Below are 24801 nucleotides of genomic sequence, written 5' to 3'. Positions count from 1 at the left end.
AAACAAAATAAATCATAGTTTCTTTCTGGTATTCAAGACAAAAGTCTTGAGGTTGAGTTGGGGAAAGTGGGCAACCAACTGTCAAATTACAGAACCTTCTGAAGATTCTCAGATAGAAAGGTGTTGAGGTCAGTCCTGACCTGACCCTACAAGAGAAAGCACCAAACACCAAAGTGTTTTAGCCGTCCTCTCTGATACTTACCATTTCCTGTTTCTCAGGGCTGCTGCCAAAAAGGTCCAGTATCCCTAAGCCCCCTTGAAACATCGGGATCCCAGGGCTTAAGCCCACTCCCCCTCTCCAAGCCTAGATGCTACAGCTGTAGCACAACCATGTCACACTACATTATTCACTATACAAGTGACTATCCCACTCCCAGATTTGAGTGGAGTAGAGTCTGAAGTGCAGATGCAATCACATCCCATGGTGACTCAATTTCCCACTTGCTTTTCATTTGCACTGATCATGCAATGCTTCAGTTGGTGTTGCTCATGCATAGAGGGAGATAGCGGGTGCGTGCCTCATCGTCCGACTTCTTAAGGATCCCTATGACAAATCATTCAAGGAATAAGGAGGGCCTCATTCTGAAGGGGTCAGTGGGAGGTATATTAGTAATGCACTCATATGTGACAGGGACTGTCATTTATAAACAGTGTAGCTGGAGAGGCTCCAGACGCACAAATCAAATTACCAAGATCAACACAACGCACGACTTTCGCCGGGAAAACAAACGAAGTGCGGGAGGGGATCCAACGTGGGTTCCGTCTGCCCATATTCAATCAACACAAGCTTGGATTTCTCAAACATGGAAGTGGGGGTGTGTGAGCTGAGCATACTGTAGCAGATGAAACAACTCGCAGTGGACCACAAATAGAAATAATAAAAAAAGGAGCGAGACACCCCCTCCGCCTTGCTCCGTTGTACACATTGCTGCCTGACCGCAAAACACCTTTAAAGGAGAAAGGGAATGTTGAGAAATGAACGTTCTAAAGATTATCTGGGTTCATTGAATTCAACATAGAATTTTAGAACCTTCAATTGTTGCGGAACTTAAAACGTTCAAAAACCTACACCTTTAAGGGTTAAACCCTTTATCCTGGTACCCCCTCTTAAATAATATGGTCACTATAGAGAGCTTCGACTGCAGGCCATTTCTTGGAAAAGGGAAGTAAAATGGCTATGGTTTGTAAGTTGAGTGATCTGGGGGAAGTGTAAAGATTTAAAGGTAGAGGGGCCGAGGTGGAGAATGTATCCCACCGCCTCATTCTCCCCTCTGGACACAGTTTCCCCATTCTGCCTGTCTGGACTCATCAGGCAAGGAAATAAGAGGTGGAAGAGGCCAGACTGGGAGAGAAAGAAAAGATAGAGAGAGAGAGATTGAGAGAGAGAGAGAGAGAGAAGAGAGTGAAGTAGAGTGAAAACCAGTGGTGGGGGGGAAAGAAAGAGTGAGTGAGAGCGAGCCTGGGACATTAAATCATTAGAAGAGGTTTTTCATTTGCACTCCGGCCTCTAGTAATTCTCCTCCATGCCAACGCTATCACACGTACCTCCTGTTTCGCACTCTGGGGGCCGAACCCTGCCATAAACTCAGAGTGAACTCATCTAAAACACGACTACAGGCCCTCCTGGATGCTGAACAAGCACACCCCCCCTTCTTCCCTCTGGAAGAGGCCACTGTCAGAGCGCCATAACTCTACCCCAGGACCAGTCCGGGGGGTCATCAGGCCAGGAATGGTGCGATGCTCCCTGGACTTCTCCGTGAATTTCTCCCTGTCTCTCTGTGTTGATCTAGGGAAACCAGGCAAGGGCAGATATGTCATGATTTGCGCGGATAAACAATGGCTAACAGTGGCTCTTGGACCAGGCCAGGTCAGCGTGTATTTCACGATTTGACATTGTATCGGTGCCCTGGGAGGGAGAAGACAGCGTAAGAGAAATGATGAAGACATGGAAGACTCGCAGTCCAGTAAAAAAAAGAAAAACAAAAACTTTATTATTTTTTTGTCTAGAGCAGGCTGTTTTGGGAGTCAGTTGGTTGGGTAAAAACCAGAGAGGTGGGGCGGAGTCAATCAGACCAGGCTGAGATTTCATTGGCTGGCACGCTCGGATTCCACGGTTATGCCAACGCTCCCATTGGATCCCAAGCCGGAAGTACAACTGGGTCCTGCTGCATGACGGCCAGGACTTCTTCGTCGAGGTACTTTTTGTCCACCACAACCTCGTAGACGTACTCAGAGAACCACTCGTCGGTCATGATCAGGTAGCCTGAAGAGGCAGAGAGAAGGAGAGGCAAGAGAGACCAATGAATCTGGACTTGAGTGTCACAATTCAAATGCCACACTCACCAGTGCACTAGCATTCATTTCATTTAAATACACAACTTAATAACCCACAAGGACAGATTGTAAGAGCTTAAAGTTTGTTTTCAGAGCTCCACAGCATTTCTCAACCGGGCCTGACCCACTACTTCCCACTGGCCACAGCCCTTCTGCAGGTTTATTGTTACATTGATGTAAAAACAAAGACATTTCATCATGTACTTAGTAGTGGAAAATGTACACCCTTGGTCACCTCCTCTGCCTCCATCAACACTTCTGCTGAAACATTTCTACCCTGCAAGGAAACTAGCCAGCCCCATCTCACACACACAAGCAGTGACCTCTTTGACTGCACACCCATACAATCAATGACATCTCTACTTTACCTCCCCCTAAGGGTGTGACTGTATACATTGCATACAAGTTCAAACACCAGTCAAATGCACATAGTCAATGCCTGTTTTTCCCCTTATACACACACAGTAGAAAAGAGTTAGAGCCTTAAATAGCTTGCCCAAGGTTCATCTTACTCTTACGAAAAACGGAAGGAACTTGGTGTATCAGCCAAAAGGCCAAAGTGAACTTTAGGGTGATAAGACGCTTTTAGTGAAAATGCTCCCATTTATCATAAGGCGTTCACCCCCTTTACTTGGCTGTCAAGGTTAATCAAGCCATCCCCTCTCCTTCACCCTTCAGCCTCTGCGAAGGAAAGTGCTTAATAACGACAAACATGGCACAGTGTGTACATGGAGAATGTTTAGAAGAGGGGCGAGGATCTGGTGGAGAGGGTGGGCCTGGGACCCGGTATCTGGACATTGTTTGTTTTTCTGCGCTCCTGCTGAAAGCTTGAGTTATCAATAGATGTTGCCAGGAACTCGTGAAAACGTGTGGAACCTCGGAACAATGGCCACACTCTGTGTGTCTTTGTGTGTGTGTGTGTGTGTGTGGACATTTGTCTGATCCGTTCCACAGTTCCAGTAGATGAGGTGGGTCTGCGGTTTGGATGCGTCTTCACTATTTGTCTTTTTGTGCAATACTACATGACTTGCCCGGCACCATCCAGAGATGGTCTTGAGAAAAGTCCGTCCTGTCCTGGGATCAGGGGCCATAGCTTGGAATACTATGTTCACGTTCAGCTCTTTGGGGCGGGCACTCCAGTCTCATTAGGGCTTGTTTTCATGCCTACAAGTATCTAGATATTTGTATAAACGCATACTTTTAGCTTCCTCAAACGCAAACTTTTTATAAACGCACTACAAAGTGAAGATTTCTTAGAACGATTTTTTAGAAAGAATTGTGTCGTGTGTCAATTCGATTTCATTACATGCAGCAAAGATTCTAGAGCGGAGCTTTTGACATGCAGTGCCTGCCTGAACATTTAGTGCACAGACTGTACACACCAGTCTGATATGCGATTATTTTTAATATTTCGCATACTATTTCGTGCTCACCTCGCGCAGGTTCACACAGCGACTGTCTGTTGACGAGTTATAACTATGTCTACTTATGTCTTAAGACATCCTGGTAGACAAGCTACTGGTTGAAATGTGGTTGAAATGCACTTGAGGATATTCAAAAACAACAATTATAATAATCTAAAAAAGAAATAAAAAAAAGTTGATCAACTCATTTTCACATGGCCTTACAGTTTATCATTTGCAATGGTTGCAATTAAGCTGTCAACTTTTCTTTAAAAAATGGACACACTATTGAACCATCAACAGGACCTGATACCTCATGACAAGCAAAACTTCCTTTTCGATTCATATCACCTTCACAGCATAACCTTCTGGACATTGCCAAGAATATAAATCTAAAACGAAAATCTTTCAAGGGCAGCAAGATGGATCTTTTTATAAACTTTATAACACTTTTCCCTAACACAGGCTAAGTACTTAGACAGCGGAATAATCAATCTTATGAGAAACCAGCGTTTTCAGTGAAATAGATCAACACACCCTCAGAAGGGAGCTTAATATTATGACCCCAGGCTGAATGCTGTTAACCTATTGAACTTTGTACAGTCTCTCCCTTGAAACCAATGGCTGTAAAATAAGCATGACTCACTGATTAAGAAGTAGGTAATAGCACCTGTAACACCTCCTGCTAATAGCACCGTCTTAGTTTGGGTAGGCTTTGGTGGGTTATATTTGTTTATTTATTTTTTATCTGCCGATGAGAAGCTCTCAGTGGATTAGATGGGTTTCCTCTTTTTTGGGCTCTTTTTTTCTTAAAGTGCTCTAACAATGATGTGATTTGTATGGAAGGTGAACAATACCACTGAGCCAAAACAAAAACCTTTATAATCCTGGCTGGAATGCAAGGGTTGAGAGTAGGAGAGCGAGAGAGAGAGAGAGAGAGAGAGAGAGAGAGACGATGAGAGGAGGAAGGGAGTGCATTTGAGGGAGAAAAACGGAGAGCGAGCGAGCACGTGTATCTGCTTACGTAAGCATGTGTGTGTGAGTGCTTGTGTGTGAGTGCATGTGTGGCGTCAAGATCTAGAAGGCGATGAAAATCTTTCAACAGTATATGGAAGTATGGAAGCAGATCTGTTTGGAGAGCACCAACGAGAGAGCAAGAGAGAGAGAGAGAAAGAAAGAGAGAACTTGAGGACAGAAAATGAAATACAGAAAGAAAGAATTAACAAGAAACAGCTTTTCCAGTATGGCACAGAAGAAAGTCAATTATAAACTCATAACTGTGCAAGGCAGGGGAGCATCAATAAGTAATCCTGTTCTAAATTGAATTGAGCACACAGGAAAGCCAACTGTCTCCACTACGGAGAACGGCCAGCCTTGGAACCAGATATTTGAATGCAGGCAGCAGCCATGACCGAGAGACAGATTCAAGAAAGAGGAGACAGAGGAGAGAGGCCTCAGAAAGAGGAGAGAGCGGCCTCAGCTCACGGCTCGAGCTGCTGCAACTAGATGGTCTCACCTTTATTCCCACGGTCGTCACCCCACGAGTTCTCCACTCGCCACTTCTCATAACTTCCATCCTTTCCATCCTGAAAAGAGAGACGGAGAGAGTGAGAGGAAAAAGAGATAGAGGAGGAGAAAGGGATGAAGAGAGCATTAAGGAAAGGAAGTGAAGAACACACACACACCGTACAGTGTGAACAGGGATGAAAGTCTCTTGAGCAGGCAACTACAGCTACCCATTCATGATAATTACATTTTACCTCAGAGTTCTCCAAGGGCCAGTCACCCATCTCATTAAAAGGAAGAGGATAATTTGGAGTCGCAAGCTATTCTAGTAGTTCTAGGAACGCCTTCAATGTGAATGCTTTATCACCGCGCGGAAATACACGCTCTAACAGGTACTGTAGTCAGCGGCAAACAGTGTCTCATCAATTTACTCATCTCAAGATGTCACGCGTCAAAAAAAAGATCCATGATATATCAAACCCTTTCCACCATGTTCAGTTATTTGCGAAAATACCTATTGCTTGGCCCGGTTGGTGTACACTGTTGTGTAGAAAATATGCACGGAGGAGTATTGAGGATTACAACAACTCTAACGTAACCTGCAGAATCCTCCACCACTTAGCATTACTGTTTTGTAATCCCACACACCAGCAGCACCACACGATGGACCCTGATGGTCTGATGGGGTGAGGGAAGCTGGGTTTCATGGTGAGAGTGTGTGTGGTCAGTTAGAGTGTGTGTGTGGTCAGTTAGAGTGTGTGTGTGGGGTGGGGTGTGTTGTGGTGCTGGTGGACAGGCCATTCAGCATCTGTGCCACATGACTAGGGCAGAAAACGCTTTCCAGCTGGCTGGTTGGTGAGAGAGAGAGAGAGAGAGAGAGAGAGAGAGAGAGAGAGAGAGAGAGAGAGAGAGACAGAGACAGAGAGAGAGAGAAAGAGAGAGAGAGAGAGAGAGAGAGAGAAAGAAAGAAAAAAAAAAAAACTCTGGAGACAGCTGCGCCCACTTACAGAGGGGAAATTGACAGCAATTTGAAAAACTACTGGCGATTAAAACCAATGTACACACGTCCAAGCACGCATATACATGCATGCACGCAAGCAAGCAAGCAAGCGCACCTCCACACACAACCACCACACACACACACACACACCCCCACACGTGTTACAGGTCTGCGGGGACTGTCAAAGGCGTTGCAGTGACGTTAACAGGAGACCTGTCTGACTGTGGCGCCCCCCCCCAGATTTGTCTGTAAAAGCTGTGGCTGGCGCTATTGCACAGGAGGTTGTGTAACCCCTCCATCCCTTATCTCCGCCGCGTCCCAAGTGTCTGCCTCTCCACCAGCGTGCTTTGGGCGTTGGAGAGGGAGAGAGGAAGAGGACGTGTGTGTGTGTGTGTGTGTGTGGGGGGGCACCATGTTTCTGCTGCTTCTAGTGGCTGCCCTGACAGGGCCCATCAATCATCGCGGGCTGGATCTGTGATTAACTCCACACAGGAGGCTTATGGGCTTTACGTGTCCATCTTATGAGATTGCATCAGGCTGGCCCTCAAAAGGGATTTTCACACAGGCCAGCTCCGGGCTCTCCCTTTGGGAATGTTGCTGCAGAACGCCATTATGTGGTAGACTAAATAACAGTTATCGCTTACAAATATAACCTGCTACAAAGTGTGAAAATTGCATTTTGTTGAGATAAATGCTTGAATGTGTGTGTGTGTGTCTGTGTACCTTGTCAGTGACTGCAGTGAGGATCATGGCGTGAGTCATCAGGGAATCTCCATAGATCAGCCGCTCCGCCTTCGACAGGTTCTTCACTGAGATCCCAAACACCAGCTCATGATTAAACCTGGACACACAGACACAGACACACTCTTACTATACATGCCTATGAGTTAAATTGCCAATACAGTCTGACTCAACAAGCCAAGATAACAGCACGATAACTGCACCAACGTCAACGGTATTAACGGTTGAGAATTTAACTTTGCATGGCACCCATTAAGGACACCAACTCCCATTTCCTATTCTAAAAACCCTATGGCATGTGATTGCATGATGAAAATGCAATCACATCAGCAGTGATGAAAACACTCAGCCTACTTTGACTCAACCCAGCTTGGTAGGGAAGAACCAACACATGCAATGGCACTGTGTCATCCCTGGTGGTAGCCCCCAGAGGTGGCGTTTGTCCAGGGGTTACGTTATCGGACATGCTCTGTGGACGGGGACCTGGACAGGGCAAACCAGTTGAACCACTTCTACAACAGGTTTGACTGCCCTGCTCCAGCTCCAATGGTGGTGGTCTGTCCACCACCCAGGCTGATTCAGACACTGCTCTTGTTTGCGTGCCTGCCCTAACCCCACCTCCCAGCCTCCCAGTCTCTCCAGCTCTGCATCCCGATGACACCCAACGACCTAAACCATCACCACCTCACGCCCTGCCCCCGCCTGACGTCTCCTTGCCTGAGCCTGTTGAGGTGTCCACGACTCTGGCAGGGACATCAAGGAGGTGGTCATCCCCCAGCCCCCACACCCCCTCAATACCATTGCAACACTCACCTCCATAATCACAGGCTATCGTACCCCCACCATCACTGGATATTGCACCCCTCCCCCACATGGCGATCACGAACAATGAGGTGACAACGACCTCAGTCAACAGCAATCAGACACACAGATCCCAGATGCACCCCTCCCCCTCCCCCCCCCTTACACCCCCCCATCATCACAACAGATCAAGTGAGAGCCCAACTAAAGAAACTGCACACCAATAAGGCAGCGGGGCCTGACAGACTGTGTCCAAGGCTACTCAAGGCCTGTGCTGCTGATTTTGGGGGAGCCACTGAAGCACATCTTCAATTTGAGTCTACGCCTTGGACAAGTTCCAACACTGTGGAAGACATCATGTCTCACCCCTGTCCCTAAGAAGCCACACCCTAGTGAGCTTAATGACTACAGACCTGTCGCTCTAACATCACATGTGATGAAGACAATGGAGCAATAGAGCGAATGGAGTGAGGTATGCTCAGACCCAAGGTACGCCATGCACTAGACCCGTTACAGTTTGCATACCAGGAGAAAGTGGGCGTGGACGATGCCATCACTTAACTTCTACACAGGACACATTCTCACCTAGACAAGGGGAAAAGTGCTGTGAGAATCATGTTCTTTGATTTCTCAAGTGCTTTTAACACCATCCAACCCCTCAGACTGGGAGACAAGCTCTTGCAGATGGGTGTGGACGCTCACCTGGTAACCTGGATTACAGATTTCCTGACCGAGCGACCACAGTTCGTCAGACTGAAGAACTATTTCTCTGACACTGTGATCAGCAGCACCGGAGCGCCACAGGGAACTGTGCTCTCTCCAGTCCTGTTCACCCTGTACACATCTGACTTCTGCTACAACACCGAGTCATGCCACATGCAGAAGTTTTCTGACGATACTGCAATTGTGGGGTGTATCAGGAACGGGCAGGAGGAGGAGTACAGGAGCCTGGTGGAGGACTTTGTGCAATGGTGCAAACTCAATCATCTTCAACTCAACACTTTTAAGCCCACTCTACTACCAGTCCCCATTGATGGGGTCAATGTGGAGGTGGTAAGCACCTACAAGTATCTGGGTCTGCACCTGGACAATAAACTGGACTGGTCAGCCAACACTGACGCACTACAAGAAAGGGCAGAGCAGGCTGTACTTCCTGAGGAGGCTGCGGTCCTTCAATGTGTGCAGCAAGCTCCTCAGGATGTTCTACCAGTCTGTTGTTGCCAGCGTCCTCTTCTATGCAGTGGTATGCTGGGGAGGAAGCACAAAGAAGAAGGATGCGGGGCGAATTGACAGGCTGGTAAGGAAAGCTGGCTCTGTAGTGGGAGCTGAACTGGAGTGCATCAATTTAATATCTGACAAAAGGACCCTGAACAACATCTTGGACAATGAGTGTCACCCACTCCACAGCACTATTGTTAAGCAGAAGAGCCTGATCAGCTGGAGACTCCGCTCACTGCCTTGCACAACAGACAGACTGAGGAAGTAATTTGTCCTCAGGGCCATGAACTGTTCAATGCTTCACTTAAGGGAAGAGGAGAGATGGACTTCTCTGCATAGTCTGTCGGCCTCTTCACCCCCTCCATGTTTGGATACTGCCTGTCCACTAGCCACTTTTTACCACTGTCTTTCTGCCTCACTGTTTGCGTGCTATATTAGCACATATGCATAACCCCTCTCTCCATGCCACAGCCGAACTGTGGCCACACTTATACCTTTTCCTAATATAGTTATATATATATAGATATATAGACTTTATTCTTGCACTGTTGGACTTACTCATTTGCACTATCACCATGACATTCACTCACACAGAGCACCTTACCTTACTATGCACAGAGAATCACAGGCTCAGTCCCTGCCTCAGTCATTGCAAGCGTCTCTTGATTGATTAATCACCCACTATGTGGATACTGTTTTTAGAATTGATTTAGATTAAGTGTTAAGTTAGTATAATTTGTATTTTAGTATATTCTTTATCTTCTATTCTCCTTATTGCTTAGTTGTGTTTTTAATATTATATACTTTTAATTACTTTTTCTGCCGTTAGTGAATGTGTGTGTGTTGTCTGTATGCTACTGAGACCTTGAATTCCCCCTGGGGATCAATAAAGTATCTATCTATTAGTATCTATTAGTATCTATAAGTAATCACCGTCAGTGCCACTAATGTTGTGTCCATGGCTAATGTTTGCTGTGTCACACTCTACATACACACACCACACCACAAACACACACACACACACACACACACACACACACACACACACACACACACACACACACACACATAATTCGCTGTGAGCTTGTGTCCCTATCTGCATCCAGAAACTGAAAGAGTCCCCTCACTCTCTCCCTCTCCACTTCGGCGTGCACTCCAGTGGTCTGAGTGTTTGCTCCAACTCACACGTTCATGTCGTTGATGCCCAGCTTGCCATGGAAGTGCTTGCCTACGTCACAGCCAAACCACACTGCCTGGAAAGAGCAAAGAGAGCAGATTTCCATTAAGAACCACACCAGAACATCGGTCCTAAAAACGGCCTTAAGGTAAACAAGGTCTGTGGCTTAAAGTCCAATGTGATTACAGTTCCACCTCTGCACTAGAACAGATGATTTCCAATGGCACTTTGCTTACACCTCATAGTTTACACCTTACCCCACACACCCCCGCCAAAAAAACCCTCTCCACACCCCCCCTCCCCCTCCCCCCCAAACTCACCTCTCCATCCTTGATGGAGCCGGCAGCGGCCTGCTTCAGCAGGTGGATGGGCTGGTTGTTGTAGAGGGTACTGCGTCCTCCCACCATGTTGCCCAGGAACTCCACGCTGTATAACTTCCCGTAGGGGTTCTGAGGTCGAGGGTCGTTGACAAGGCAGACCTGGAGATGAGAGGGAGGGGGATTAAATGGAGCACCGACATGAGTCAAATGTGTTCAAATGTCAATCTGCAATGCACTGCTAATCAATAAGCATAACGTACATAAATTGCACAATGTGATTGTGAATGACCAAGGAATTGCTTAATTGTGGATATTTAAATATAACTTTCACAGAATCTATGTAGAAAGAATAAAAAGAAATGTAAAGGTCCTGCTACTCGACAGGTATGGCTACACACTTCAGCAACCATGGCTCCCAACCCAGCGTACTGACTGACACGAATAATCTGATTGCATTTCAAAATCACAGAGGTGAAATGTGTGCTCCTGTGGAAAATAAAGTATGTGAGTGGAGAACTAGTGGGCGTGCCTTGTCTTGGATGTTGTAGAGGGGCTTGACGTGCTCCCGGTAGAACTCCAGGGGTGTGAGGGGACCCATCCGGTGGAAAGCCTTGTCCTTGTCCCTGTACTCCCAGCAGATGGTCTCCGGGGGGCTGCCCAAACACACACTGGCCACTCGGAACACCTGGACAAGGAGAAACACACAGACACGCATGCGCACACACACACTTTTAGAAATACGCACCTGAACAGAGGTGAGATGGCACTATACATTTTGAGATGTCTATATAATACTACAAGGATATCCCATCTCAAATGTACTAACACAATGAGAGGAAGTTTGGCCTGAGTAACATTCTAATCTCTCTTGATGACATTACTTCCTTTAACACTTGGGCACACATACAGACAGACATTAACACACACACACACAGAGACAGACAGTAACACACAGTGTAATATGCAGTAATACTGTTGTAATGTGAAGGCCAGGGGCCAGGGCAGGGTTGTGGTTTGAGACAGGACTTTGGGATTGTGACTGATTTCATGTGGTATGTCTGTGTGTGTATGTGTGTGTGTGTGTCTGTGTGTGTGTGTGTCTGTGTGTGTGTCTGTGTGTGTGTCTGTGTGTAATGCTAGCTCCTCAGCGCCACTGGTTCTCAGAATAGCACTTCCAAAAAACGCTGATACACCATTCTGTGGAATGTCCTTCCTCTTCCTCGACTCTTTAAGCACGTCCACATCGTGTACTGCACTTCATCACACGTCCCCAGCCAATCACTGATCCGCATTCACACAACCACAAACAAGAAGCACACACACACACACTCGGTGAGAAGACCAAGCACCAAGCCACAGACAAACCACTGCAGTCCTGTCCAGTCTCAGGAAACACTCCGAAACATAGACCCGACCTGGCTGTATTTATGAGGACTTCCCACTGACTTCCACTATTTTCTGTTGACACTCTGCACGGTCCAGACGAATAAAAGTCGTCAGAGAGTGAAAATAGCCCTATGAAATTATTTCTGGCACAACGGGTTATATTTAAAGTAACAGTCACGATGGGGTGCCACTGCGGTTAGCATTAACGCTCAGGTCTCGTCGGCTAGTAACATTCCTGAGGAATGCATGATGGGAAGGGTCAGGTCCACGTCTCTGGCCTGATCATTGTCTTCTCTGTGGCCCCATCTCCGCCCCTGAACACAGCCTGGCCTCGACTGGCCCTGATGACCCCCAACAAACACTTTCTAAATGGCAAATGGCAGCCGTGCCCAAGCTTGCCCACTATTTGCTCAACATTGGACCATGTTGCTGGAGCGCGTAAGCAGGCCTAGTGCCCTCGCCTCGGCTCTGCCCATTCTCCTCCTCATGGGCAGGTTAACTCACAAGAGGATTCAACCAAGCACGATGCACTGGGATAGGCAATTCATACACACACATGCATATACACGCTCACCCACACGCGCACACACACACACGCGCGCAGACACTCACACAAACAAACACACACACAATCGTCCACACTCACACACACACACACAATCATGCTCACATACACACACAATCTTACGCACGCGCGCGCGCGCACACACACAATCGCCAGTGGCACGCACACACACACACACACGCGCACACACACACACACACACACACACACACACACACACACACACACACACACACACACACACACACACACACACACACACACACACACACACACACACACACACACACACACACACACACACACATCCCTGGCCGGCGCTTTCCAAAACAACAATGAGGCCGCGGCCCTCTCTGACGTCAGCAGAGGCCTGAGCGAGTCAATATTGAAACACCTGCCCTCCGTCCGGCAGAGCATTCAGGGCCAACGCTGCTGAGGGCCCTGAGCAGGAAGGACAGAGGCCCATCCAGGGAGGGGCCCACTTTGGCTCGGGAGCTGTGGAGATGAGCGAGAGAGGCCAAGCATGAAAATCTGCCCCTTAGAATAACACGCCACCGATTCCAAACAGGGCCTTAAATCTTTCTCTCTGTCGGCCATGTGTCTGTCTATCACTCACACGCCGCGGTGATTATTTTCCCTTCCCAGGCGCTTTTCTTTTTGCTTGCGCTCCACCTATTTGCAGAAGCGGGTCTTCTTACGCCACTCCTCGCACGTGGACCGCTTGGCTCTGGACTGTCCATCTGTCTATCCGAGGTCTCATTTCTCAGAGAAGACAGGGGTATGGAACAGTGTGGAGAAAAAAGAGACTAAACTAATTCAGAGGTGTGTGTGTGTGTGTGTGTGTGTGTGTGTGTGTGTCTGAGCAAATGCATCTGGAAGACCAGACCAACCATTCTGGCTCTTGGACACAAGACCCAAAGATTTATGGCGCTTGAGCTGGCCTAGAGGACTGTTTGACTAGTGTGTTTAGTAAGAGTTTAGGTCATTTTGAGGCCCATTTTGTCCCACTACTTTCTGAAACACATGGTGAGGGCATGTATTTGTGTGGGTGTGTGGGGGGTGCAGAGTCCCCTGGGCCCAAACTGAGGATGGCGTGTGGTGCGTTCGGCACGCTGTCAGGCCCAGTCAAGGCCACACAAGTTTCTGCTTTCCTCTGCACCAGGTTTGAATTACTGACTTATCTGAGATCATAGCTCTGTATTGACGGAAGGAGGAAGCGTGACTAAAAAATTTGTTTGTGAGGAGAGGAGAAACCAAATCTCTGCAGAAACACACAGCGTGCCACACACTCCGCTTCCTGCCACATGAGTCTGGTGTGTCTGTGCGCGTGTATCAGGTGCCCCATGATGATGGCTTCTGTCTGTTCTCCATTGAGAGCCATCTCCATGCTGCTGCAGTCTGGGATTGCAAAGAAAGACTGCGTGGCTCTCATCGCTGTCAATCCTCCAACCGCGTCCAGGTGTGAGTAAACAAAGCGTGTAATTGGCTCATGCCCCAAGGGGAAGGAGGTGGTCAGACAGCGTCTCTCTTCCTGCCCGCGCTCACGGCAACTTTTATTGTGTAGGACACCGGTACGCCGTGCTCGTAAACACCACTACACCTGCCCCAAGCTGCCCGTCTCAATCTCTCTGGCAACCGTCGTCCTGCATGCACACTTGTTTGTTTGTTTGTTTGTTTGTTTGCCCCCCGTTGCCCAAACACTTCTCGCTCGGGTGAAGGTAAACAAAACAACAACACGCAAAAACACACCACAACATTGCAACATTCTCGGCCCCCCCCGTACCCATTCCTGGTCGGGAACATTTCAAGTTCTGGCTTTCTGACGGGGCGTGAGAGGTGATGTCAACATGCTAATTGCGACCTAATCAAATGATACATGGGAGCCGTCGGGCCGCACCAGGGTGAGAAATGGAGGCGGCCGATTGAAGCCCCGCACGCTGTAAACAGAAAACACATGCGGGCCTGTGCAGATGCTAACAAATGCCTGCACGAGGCAGGCAGGCAGGCAGGCAGGCATGGCGAGCCATACAGTATGGATGTCGCTTTTCTCGGCACTGGAGTAAACGCATATGCGTATTTACACAAGACCCACCCGCGTTGACCTGGCCCTGGCCAACAAAATGACACGGCCCCCTAAAAATGGTATACGCTGACGCTGGGTACTCTGATTTGCTGATTTTCGGGAAAGAGGAGTGTGGGGGAAAAAAGGAGCGACACTGAAAGATGGAAAACAGCCATTGAGTCGATCACTCTGGTTTCCTGGTAACCAATGTATGCTTTTACAACTGACTTCATGCAGTAGGTGTGTGGAGGCCCAGCATCGCGTTGAGGAGTCCCAGTTGGGAAGACGTGTGTACCTGCACAGATGTAAAAGAGGAAGCCAAGTGTGTGTGTGTGTGTGTGTGTGTGTGTGTGTGTGTGTGTGTGTGTGTGTGTGCAATGCACATGAAAGCGCTGTGGTTAAATATAAGCGCTGCAAAGATGGTATGAAGGCAGGGGTCTGTGGCTTTGATGTGTGTGGTGATTCTGGTCGCTTTGTCTCTCCCTCTCTTAGGCCTGTCATTGGAAGGCTAAACGTTGAATAGTGATCCTCTCCAGCCCCCACCCCCACGTAACCAGCCCCCAGCCCCTCAAGGGCGTCGTGCGCAGCATCAACCTCCGCCCTCCAAACCAGCCCTGACGTCCTCCAGCTTAATGAGGTCACCGCCACGCCACTTTGATCTACGGACAACTACTTAAGTAAAGCCCTGTCTAAGAAAAATGAGTCCGCACACACGCACGCACACACACACACACAGCAGGCAAGCTTATGTGCATGTGCGGCCACACACCCATACTTTCCAACCAAGGCAGGCACACGCAGGACATGTCAGACCACCACACAGTAGACACATACACTCGCTGGTGCACGCATGCTCACACTACCACACAAACAGACTCCTATAGATCAAAGTGCATGGTCAAGAGGCTTTGGTATGGAGGATGTGTTGGGTCAAAAGAAGATGGTCTTCATGCGAATAGCCACTCTAGCTGAGTGGCCTACACATCTACTCCTAAAGGGTTGACAAGACAAGAGAGACTTCATATAACCAGAGCAAAACCAGAGAGAGGGTGAACTCAAGAAGGAAAACAAGACATTGAAAAAAAACAAACCGTCCAAGAGGGAAATGTGAGAGAGCAAGAGCGAGAGAGCGAGCGTGAGCACATATCAAAAAGCAAATATCGGAGATACGATTCTCCCAAGGGTCTTCCAGCAATGTGAGAAGCAGCACGTCAGGCGGGGGTGCCATGCTCATTTCCCCCCCCCATTCTCTCTATTCTGGAGCAGAACAGAACAAAACAGTCCCGATGCTCCCCTCACTCGCTCGCTCACTCACTCACTCACTCACCTCACTCGCTCGCTCGCTTGCCGCCTGCCAAATGAGTGTTACAGAAAACAAACCAGCACCAGGTGGACAAACAAACATGTTCGCAAAGTCTTGAATACATAAAGCTTGACGAGGGGGAAGGGAGGGCCGGGTGGCCCAGGGACCGTTACACAAGCGGACAGGCGGAAGCGCAAGCCCTGGCTGTGTGTGCTGTTGCAGTGGGTCTGAGCACACTGCATTGCCTTGCCTCTCCCTCCCTCATGCACGCTTGGGCTTGGTTGGTGTGTGTGTGTGTGTGTGTGTGTGTGTGTGTGTGTGGGGGGGGTGTGGTCAGTCATCTTCCTTTTCCTCATGGGCGATATTTCACTCATACTAGCCCAAGCTTTCATCTCCTCTTGCGTTTCTGATGGTGATATTACAATACTATATTGTATCAAACTATATTGCTTTGCCATTCAAAGTCAGACCAGGGGCTGATAAGAATCTTTTGTTTGCAGAACATTCTGTCGTTGACTTGGAGAGGATGGTGCACACACGCACACACACGAGGGACGGAGACACACACACACACACACACACACACACGCACGCACACACACACACACACACACACCCCCTTTGGGCTTTGTGCGACGGCACAGCATGTCAGCAGCTCATTGTTGCGCCCAAGTGCAGTTGAGTGCATCCTGTATGGCTTTACAGCGCAACTCTCTCAAGAACAGGTGTGGACCGGGTCAGTAATGAGGAACTGCAGGGGGAAGAGAAACCGCCATGATGCAGCACTTCTTACCAGACGCGCCGGAACGAGTTTCAAAGTGCAGGGGCCAGATAATGATAGCCTAGAGCGTAATTTTGCATCATAATGTTGAACAAATGCATGTGGTTATTTTACAGAAAAAATATAAATAGCCTACTGTCATGCAGTTTATGGGCTACAGTGCACAGTTGGGAAGTTATGGTAGGCCAACTTGGAGTGCATATACACACAGGGGAGATTCTTTCTCTACTCGTAGGTGAGCAGAGTTGAGTGTAACGTGTCAATAATCACACTACAGCTCCTAACCGTGTGTGAGCAAAGATTACCATATTCTCCTATTTGAGCCTAGGCCTACTAAGAAAAAAGAAATCCTCCTCAAGCCCTGGAGACGCATGTTGCAGTGGTGTGCTTTACCCAATCATGAGCAGGGTGCGTGGAATCAGGGTGCCTCCTACAGCACTGCCTTCTGTCTTCTGGCCTTTAGATCAGTGTGATCAAAGATCAAAGTGTGGTGCTGGGACCACTGGTGGTCAGCAAGCTTTCCCAAGTGGTCCACGTGGTAAAATATATAGATGAGTTGTTTGCAATATTGAACTAACTTGTATGTAAATCCCAATAGTTCTGCAACACTGCTTATGTAAACTACGCCAGTTTGAACTGTATGAATCCTCTGACAATAAGCAAGGTGCAAAGACAACTAGATGTACCGCATAGCGGTACAAAATATGACCGCCGCTCAGTCCTGTACACCCGTTCCACGAAAAGAAATCACACTTCAATTTGTCTCCATATTTTACTCCATCCCCCACTCTTGAAACTTTTGTGTAGGCCTATGCTTGTTTGGCATGCCTGAGTGTGTGTGTGTGCGGCTGCACAGAAAGTAGCCTACTGGTGCTGAAAAGGTGAATAGATTGTAGAATAGCCAAAGAAGTTGTAGCATTGTTATAAAATCTCTAAACAATCACAAGTAGGGCAGTTCATCACAGTTCATCCATTGCAACTGGATTGATGAAAGGTCACTTACACCTGTAGGCTACATTGTATTTGGAAAAAGCAAAAGGTATCAGCATAATGTTATTTATTTATTTATTTATTAATTAACTAACAAACAAAAACATCTCTGTCAGTTCCATGCCATTTTCAACAGCTATCAAAAACAAAGGTCCTATAAGGTAGGCCTATTTACAACATAAATTGTCAATAGCCTATGCTGGCGGCACAAATAAAATCTCCTTTGGAAACCAATGGCTCACGCCTTACAGTATCAAGCGGACTTAAACTGCCATATCGTGGCGAAAAGTTGTAATAACATTCACGCAGCTCCATGAGTCAAGGAAAGCGTGAATGAAGTAGCCACTTCTAAATGGGACCCACTACACAGTAGCTTAAGGTGTGTTGCTAAAGCAGCCATAATGAAATTAAGGTGTCATTGTTTGGATACTTCACACACACATGCTTTTTAATTTCACAGACTACAACTACCAAGCTGGAATCAAAGCACATTGATTCCCCTCTCACACACTGCACGCACTTAAAACAAATAAACAGGCATCTCAGTCTCACGCATGTATAGGCAAAACTGTATCAGACCGGTGTAACGTTGGTAAATCTTCCATTGCACAGAATGATTTTTTTAGCACGCGTGCAACAAATGACAGTCGAAGATACAATTACAGTGCTGCTATCAATTTGCTTGGTATAACCGCATTTATAGTTTTCTACAAATGCAATCAATCAAATTGGCCTTCATCACTCAACCAACGCTAACGGTAACATTACCTAGGTCCTTATTGATATTATAAGATCAACGTACCTGCAGTAAAAACCAAGCATGTCCGATAAACATCCTCAGATTTATTTCGGCTTCAAGAAGAAATGGGAATTACATTTCATGTGAACATCGTCCTATCCTTATTAGACGTTCTCTGCGGTAAACTACAGGTCCTTGCAGGAAGCGTCCATTGTTTTTCCAACCTACTTTTAACTTCCCAACAAAATTACGTCTTACTGCAACGATGCGCCATCTAGTGGACAAACGGCTACTTATCGCCAATACTGGAAATGCAGCCATGATGATGATGATGAATATTTATTTTGGCTTTCTTTTAATCCTACTGAATTTGTAATTATGTATCGGCCGTTCTAATACCGATAGTATGTGGGTGCCTGTGTGTGTGTGCATGTGTATATGTGTGCACCGCCATCTACAGGCCAATGAGTGTAGTCACTAAATGTACACATAACCTAATTTTTTTTTAGACCCCCCCATGGATGAAATTCTACGAAACTTGGCATACCCCTAGAGAATGCCAGGTCAATCATACACATAACATTTGGGGCAGTTCTGAACATCTTAACTGAAGATAGGGGTGATTAAAGTAGAATAATATTGCATTTTCATTTTTTACCGGGGGTGCAAATCACAAATGAGTGATAATGGGCCAGGATGATGTGGGCCCTTAAGACCAACATACCATAAAAGATTCTTCATCCTCAGTGCCACGGTTCAGGTAGTTATTTAGGAAAAACTGCTTTTTTGCGGTTCGGGGCCCCAGCACGGGGAGTGGCCCCGGGACCTAAAACGAAATTTTTCTGTAAAAAGTCTAGTGGGGCTACATACCCACCAAATTTCATGTGCCCCGGTGGTTCGGTGTCCCGGGTATCGTTGACCAAAAATTCAGAAAGTAGATGACGGGGGAAAAAAAAAACTTTGACAATCCCTATATGAAAATAAGCAAGGTGGTTCAGTGAGTAGGCCTATTATGTAATGTACTGTTGAAGTAGGTCTACTGTTTTTTTTAGCTAGGTGGTCCGTGATTTTTTTATTTTTATTATTGGTTAAGTGGTCCCTGAAAAAGTTTGAGAAACATTGCTTTAGATGATACTTCTTTGCATGGATGATCGTGGATGATTTTGTTTGTTAAAAGATATTTTTAAGCCAAAAGTGGGGGAGCCATTGGCTTCTGGTGCCCATGCTTCTTACAGCAAATTATTATGCATTTTAAAAAAAACATTTTGGGCTTTTTGCCTTTATGCAGATAGGACAGTGAAGAGTGGCAAGAAGCAGGTGGGGGAGAGAGAGATGGGGCTGGGGCGGGAAATGCCGATGGATCGTATTTGAACCCAGGACACCGTGAGCACTTGGACCCAAACATGGTATGGACGCGCAGTAGCGTGTGCCACAGATACCCCAGGACACTGTTCTATCACACTGTGTCATGCCTCTATAGACCCTTTCAACAATGAAAACAAAAACAATGCTTGAACGTTCTATTTGGGCCCCAATCTACTTCCTCTGCATTAAGATAACATATGGAATGTTAAAACGGAAGTCTTGTGGGGCTAACTATGATGCTGATAATGGAACTCTCTTGAAAGGGTCCATTAATCATGTTTACTTTCGCCAAGAGGAGAAACAAACTGATTATTTTTACTAATCCAAAAAGCTGCAAATTTGGACTTCAATTTTCACTTCCACTCTATGCCCCATCATACAAAGCAAAGTTTTAAAGAAATGTGAGAGAGATGTGGTGTTCAGAGATATGTGGTGTCATATGACAGAGATGGATTTCTGGATATATGCTACGACCATAGAATGGGGGGGGAAGCGAAAAGAATGTCAGGACATTATTCTGTGTAGAGCTTTCTACTTTACTGGGAACCTTGCTGATATTCATCAATATGGGCACTAAACCGTACGTCAGTATGTCTTGCCAAAAAATTATTCAACAGTCAATATCCAACCACTGCATGACTGGCCCAGTCAGTTAATTTATGTCCATTCTACTGCTTCTAAATCTACGTCTACGACCTGCCACTTTCCCTTATTATTCTAATGAAACGAACCACCCACCAGTACAGAGCCCTGAGCCCCAAGTTGTGTGGTTTATATGTGGACACATAGCACACCCACCTGGCAACAAAGGGAATTGCACCTGCATGACGCCTTCCTTTGCAGTGCATTAGTGCAGGACACAAGGGAGTGCAGAGCACTTACCTCCTCGATCATGGTGTCCATGGCCTCAGACAGCTCGTCTTTGGTGGAGCCACTCGCCACCATGTTTCTCAGTCTTAGGCAGTATTCTCTCAGCTGCAACACAAACATCAGAAGAGACCTGAATATAGCAAAGGATGCAACACCACAGCATTTTTTTTACGGGTGAAACTAATATGAAACTAATATGATAAGATGATGTAGCAACGACAGGATATTGTGAGTGGTGGTGCTTCAAAAACATCAGGGACCCTCACACACCGTGTTAGTGAGGATACTTGATATCTCCCCACCCCCCAGTTTTCTGTGTGAGTACACAGTGTACAAATGTATTGCTGTTACAACAGACATGATTGTATAGTACAGAGGCCCCTTAGGTCTAGGAAGGGGGGCCTCTCGGCCCTGTGAGCCCTGTCCCTATGATTGTGAGACTGGCGGCAATACTATGATAACACAGTTCTCTGTTGCCCATAAAAGGCTGTGACACATTAGCCACAAATTATACCTTGTGATTGAGGATGTCGTTCATTCTTCGAGAGGCCTCTGAGCTGTGGGACTCTGGGAAGCACTTCTTTGGGATGACTCCATATTTCTCTGCAAAAGACAGGCCATAGACATATCAGCACGGAATGGTACAGTATATGCTTAGAAAGGAGACAAGGCTAAGAAGTGTGTGTGTGAGGGACTAGACCGTCCTGGGGCATTTTGGGAGTGGACTAACCAATGAGGTTGACCAACATGTCCCACTGTCCACCATCATTGGTGGGATTGGATAGCAGGAACTGGACCAATCGGCCGTCAACGGCCTCCTTCCTCAGAGCGGTCTCCACGCAGGCCTGCAAGAAGTAATAACAGCGTTCCACCTACAGAGAGAGAGAAAGGGAGAGAGAGAGGGTGATAAAAAGAGAGAGAGAGAGCGATAGAAGATGATGGAGAGAATAAAAGAGAAATGGATGGAGAGGGATAAAGAGATGGAGCGGGAAGAGAGAGAGAGATGGATGGAGAGAGGAGAGGGAGAAGGGAGGGGGGCATACGAGGAACAATTGTTACGCAAAACTGGAACAGAACATCCCACACAAAAGGGGTTTTAGGCCAACAATGAATGACACAGTAGTAGGTAGACAGAATGAGAGAGAGAGAGAGAGAGGGAGAGAGAGAGAGAGACTGCCGCCACCGCCGCACTGTCAAACACAACAACATGCGGTGGGGCGGACCCACATCTCAGACGGGACAGACCCACCCACTGGGATCTCTGAAAAGAGGTGGAACTGGGACACCCAAACTAGACTCCAAAGAGTGCTACACATGTCATGTGAGGATCAAGTCATTTACTTTCATTTCCTTAATCTGCAAGGATATTTTACAATGTCTTCTCAGTAAAAAAAAAAAAAAAAAAAAAATCACTCTGTTCATTTTCAAGTTCTGTGCTTTAATGCACAATTTAATGCTGTCCTTTCTGAACAGCCTAGCTGTTAATTATGTCTGCTTCCACCAATCTGAAACTGCAAGATGTATGCATGCAATGGGAGCAAAGCTGAGGCACACTATCGATTGGAGCCCTGCACACTGCATATTTCAGTCTTCCTGTCAGCCTGCACTGAGAGAGAAAAAGTATTTTTCCTCTCTCCCTTCCCACAGTAGTGTTTGTGCTGGCATTTCATGTTTGACAGCTGTTCAATGCACCTGTCTGCAGAATGAAGCAGGGAACCAGATCTAGAGGCTCACGCTGGCTAAAAGAGTCTACCATATCAAATAGAAGCGGAGAGAAGTGGAGTGGAGAGAAATGGAACCCCTTACCTTGTCCCAGAAAAAGAGATACGACTGACTGAACTCAAACTCTTCGATGTTGAACTTCTTCATGAAAGGAAGTCGCATCACATTGAGGCACGAGAAAATCCAACACCTCCCTAGAAATGGGGAAATGGTAGAAAAAAAAGTGAGATTCGGTCAACTGTGTAGGTGTCCCTTCAGTATTCAACTCATGCCCAGTCTTGAGTGGGCCTTTCAAGTCTTTTAAGGGTCATGATTCACTCATGTTCAGGTCAGCAATGTTATTAGAGTGTGGGGTTTTAAGCAATTATTTACAAGTATAAGGCTATAATGGAGTTATGGGGTATGTGCATCCCTGTCCATTCAAATCAAAACCCCCATGTCAAATTTCTCTATGAAGAGACATTAAAGGCTCATCTTATCTTATCTCATGTCTTCATGCAGCTGCATCCACTCTCACAGGCTGTTGGGGGTGCTTACCTGAGTTCTTCTGATTGGTGACCGGCTTGCCCTCTGTGGGTATGGAATGCTGGAAGATGTGCACTGTGTCCTGCACTGTCTGCCTGTGGAGACACACCTCCAGCGGATCGATGCAGGTGGACACATTCTGAGCCAGCAGGTACCGAGGCTCCGAACGGAAACGCTTCACAAAGGAAGATACCTTATCCTGACTGAGGCCTGAGTGGAGGAGAGGTGTAAGAGAGAATGATGATCAGGTGGCTAAATTTGGAGGTAAAAAAAATATTTGCATATAGATCGTTCTTTTTGTTCTGAGAGTGAGGTGAATTAAACATGTGCATGTCACATGGACGAGGTGTCATTCCGGTTTTGACATTCAAAACAAAGGGCAGAGTGGAATGCCCACTGCAAGAACAGATTTGTTTGTTGTAGGAGTGCAGCAAGGTGAGACTGGCATCTATGAAAACAGCATCTATGGTTTAGCCCACTACATGTTATGGTGCACAGCTATTAAAAACTTCAATAGAACATTGCTTAATCATGCATGCACACACAATCCCGAATTTGGCACTGGCTGTTTGTCTGATGTCAGTAAGATGTAACTGTGATTTCCATGTGATTTCTAGATGGTGCTCAGCGAGGTGGTTTGTCTATTTGTTTCAATGGAATGCTTCCGATGATACAAGATAACTCTAAGCCTAAGGAATATTTTTTAACAATAACTCCCCATCGTGGAGGAATGTCATTGGGGAAGGCTACTTTCTGTTGTTCTGCGTTACGCTGTTCTTCCCAATGAATGCCAAAGCATGAATGGGGTTGTCTGTCATGTTGGTTTGGCATGGAAAGGGGCCAAGCGAGGGTTGATGGAATGACTTGCATCATTACATAATGGCAACGAGAACCGACATGTGATATCGCTCTTTTCCTATCAGACTTAACAATAAGCATACATCAACTGTCTCTGGTTGTTATTAATATTTACACGACAAACAACAACATCAAGTTAACCCGCTAGGAAGCTACATAGAGGTTCCTCCGGTGTTGGCAGCGTTCATTTAAGAGTTCTGTTAAAGCATGAACGTAACGTTAAATTGAAAGCTTGTTGCTCCAGGCCGTGTAGCTAATCTGAGTTTACTACAATGTGTACTTAACAATCACTGCGTCTCACTCCCCCCCGCTACACACAGAACCTCGCTATGCTAGTCCGCCAGCATTGACGTTAGCGAGATGACCAGTCACAAGAACGAAAGTGATAAAACTTGCATAACGATTCTCGCAAGTTCAGAAGGAAATAACCTACACTTTTCCAGAATTTGGGAAAGCCATGTTCCTCTGAGAAACTGGACAGTTACATGACGGACACAACTTTATTTATGAATGTGACAAACTAACCAACATTTCACTTGCCATCAACCTTGAAGAAGGCTAACTACATTTTAGCTTAGCAAATTGACGAGTTCATCTAGCGTGTAATGCTAACGGACCTGGACAAGAAAGGTTAGCTTGCACAGCGTAGCGCAAACTAAGCTGTCCAGGGACTGTACAGGATCACCTGAATGAAAACAGATAAAACAGTACACTACGTACCCGCGTCCATGTTTCCAGAGAGGGTTGCTGTATAATTATAAAATTCTCAAAAGTCACTGAGTCTTTAATGCCTTTGTTTATCTCATTCGCCGACAGTCAGTCAGTTCGTTCGGAATTCCGGAAACAGGAAATGGTATGAAACACGCTTTTGCGAAAAGTCAGATTGCAAAGTCTTAGGGTATGCTACGCCCCCTACCGAATTGAGTCCAGTAGGCTAACGTTACAGCTTTTTGACCAAGGCTGTTCTCTACAACTCATTCACCGAAACTAGACCACGTTACAAACCTGCCTCAAGGTCCGTATATTGGCTACTTAAAAATATATGATATCAACCAGTAGAGTAGACGCAACCTGATATATCCAAGAAAAGGCCATAGGGCTAAACGTGTTACAAGATCAAACAAGGAAAAGTATT

General features: G+C 46.6%; 1 protein-coding gene across 1 annotated transcript; it reads right to left on the bottom strand.

Annotated features, from left to right (window-relative positions):
• Positions 1-1960: 1960 nt before the first annotated feature.
• On the bottom strand, positions 1961-24535 carry blmh (bleomycin hydrolase). Its single transcript, XM_048265575.1, has 12 exons — positions 24387-24535; positions 22821-23018; positions 22368-22477; positions 21292-21433; positions 21076-21164; positions 20574-20666; positions 11030-11185; positions 10501-10659; positions 10189-10256; positions 6967-7084; positions 5254-5323; positions 1961-2263 (listed from the first exon to the last, which is right to left on the bottom strand). The coding sequence occupies exons 1-12, from the start codon at positions 24394-24396 to the stop codon at positions 2115-2117; spliced, it is 1362 nt and encodes a 453-aa protein (XP_048121532.1). The 5' UTR covers positions 24397-24535; the 3' UTR covers positions 1961-2114.
• Between the last annotated feature and the right edge of the window lie 266 nt (positions 24536-24801).

The sequence above is a fragment of the Alosa alosa genome, chromosome 15, assembly GCF_017589495.1.
Source record: "Alosa alosa isolate M-15738 ecotype Scorff River chromosome 15, AALO_Geno_1.1, whole genome shotgun sequence".
NCBI classification, from domain to species: Eukaryota; Metazoa; Chordata; class Actinopteri; order Clupeiformes; family Clupeidae; genus Alosa; species Alosa alosa.
This window is presented reverse-complemented; position numbering and strand designations above follow the sequence as displayed.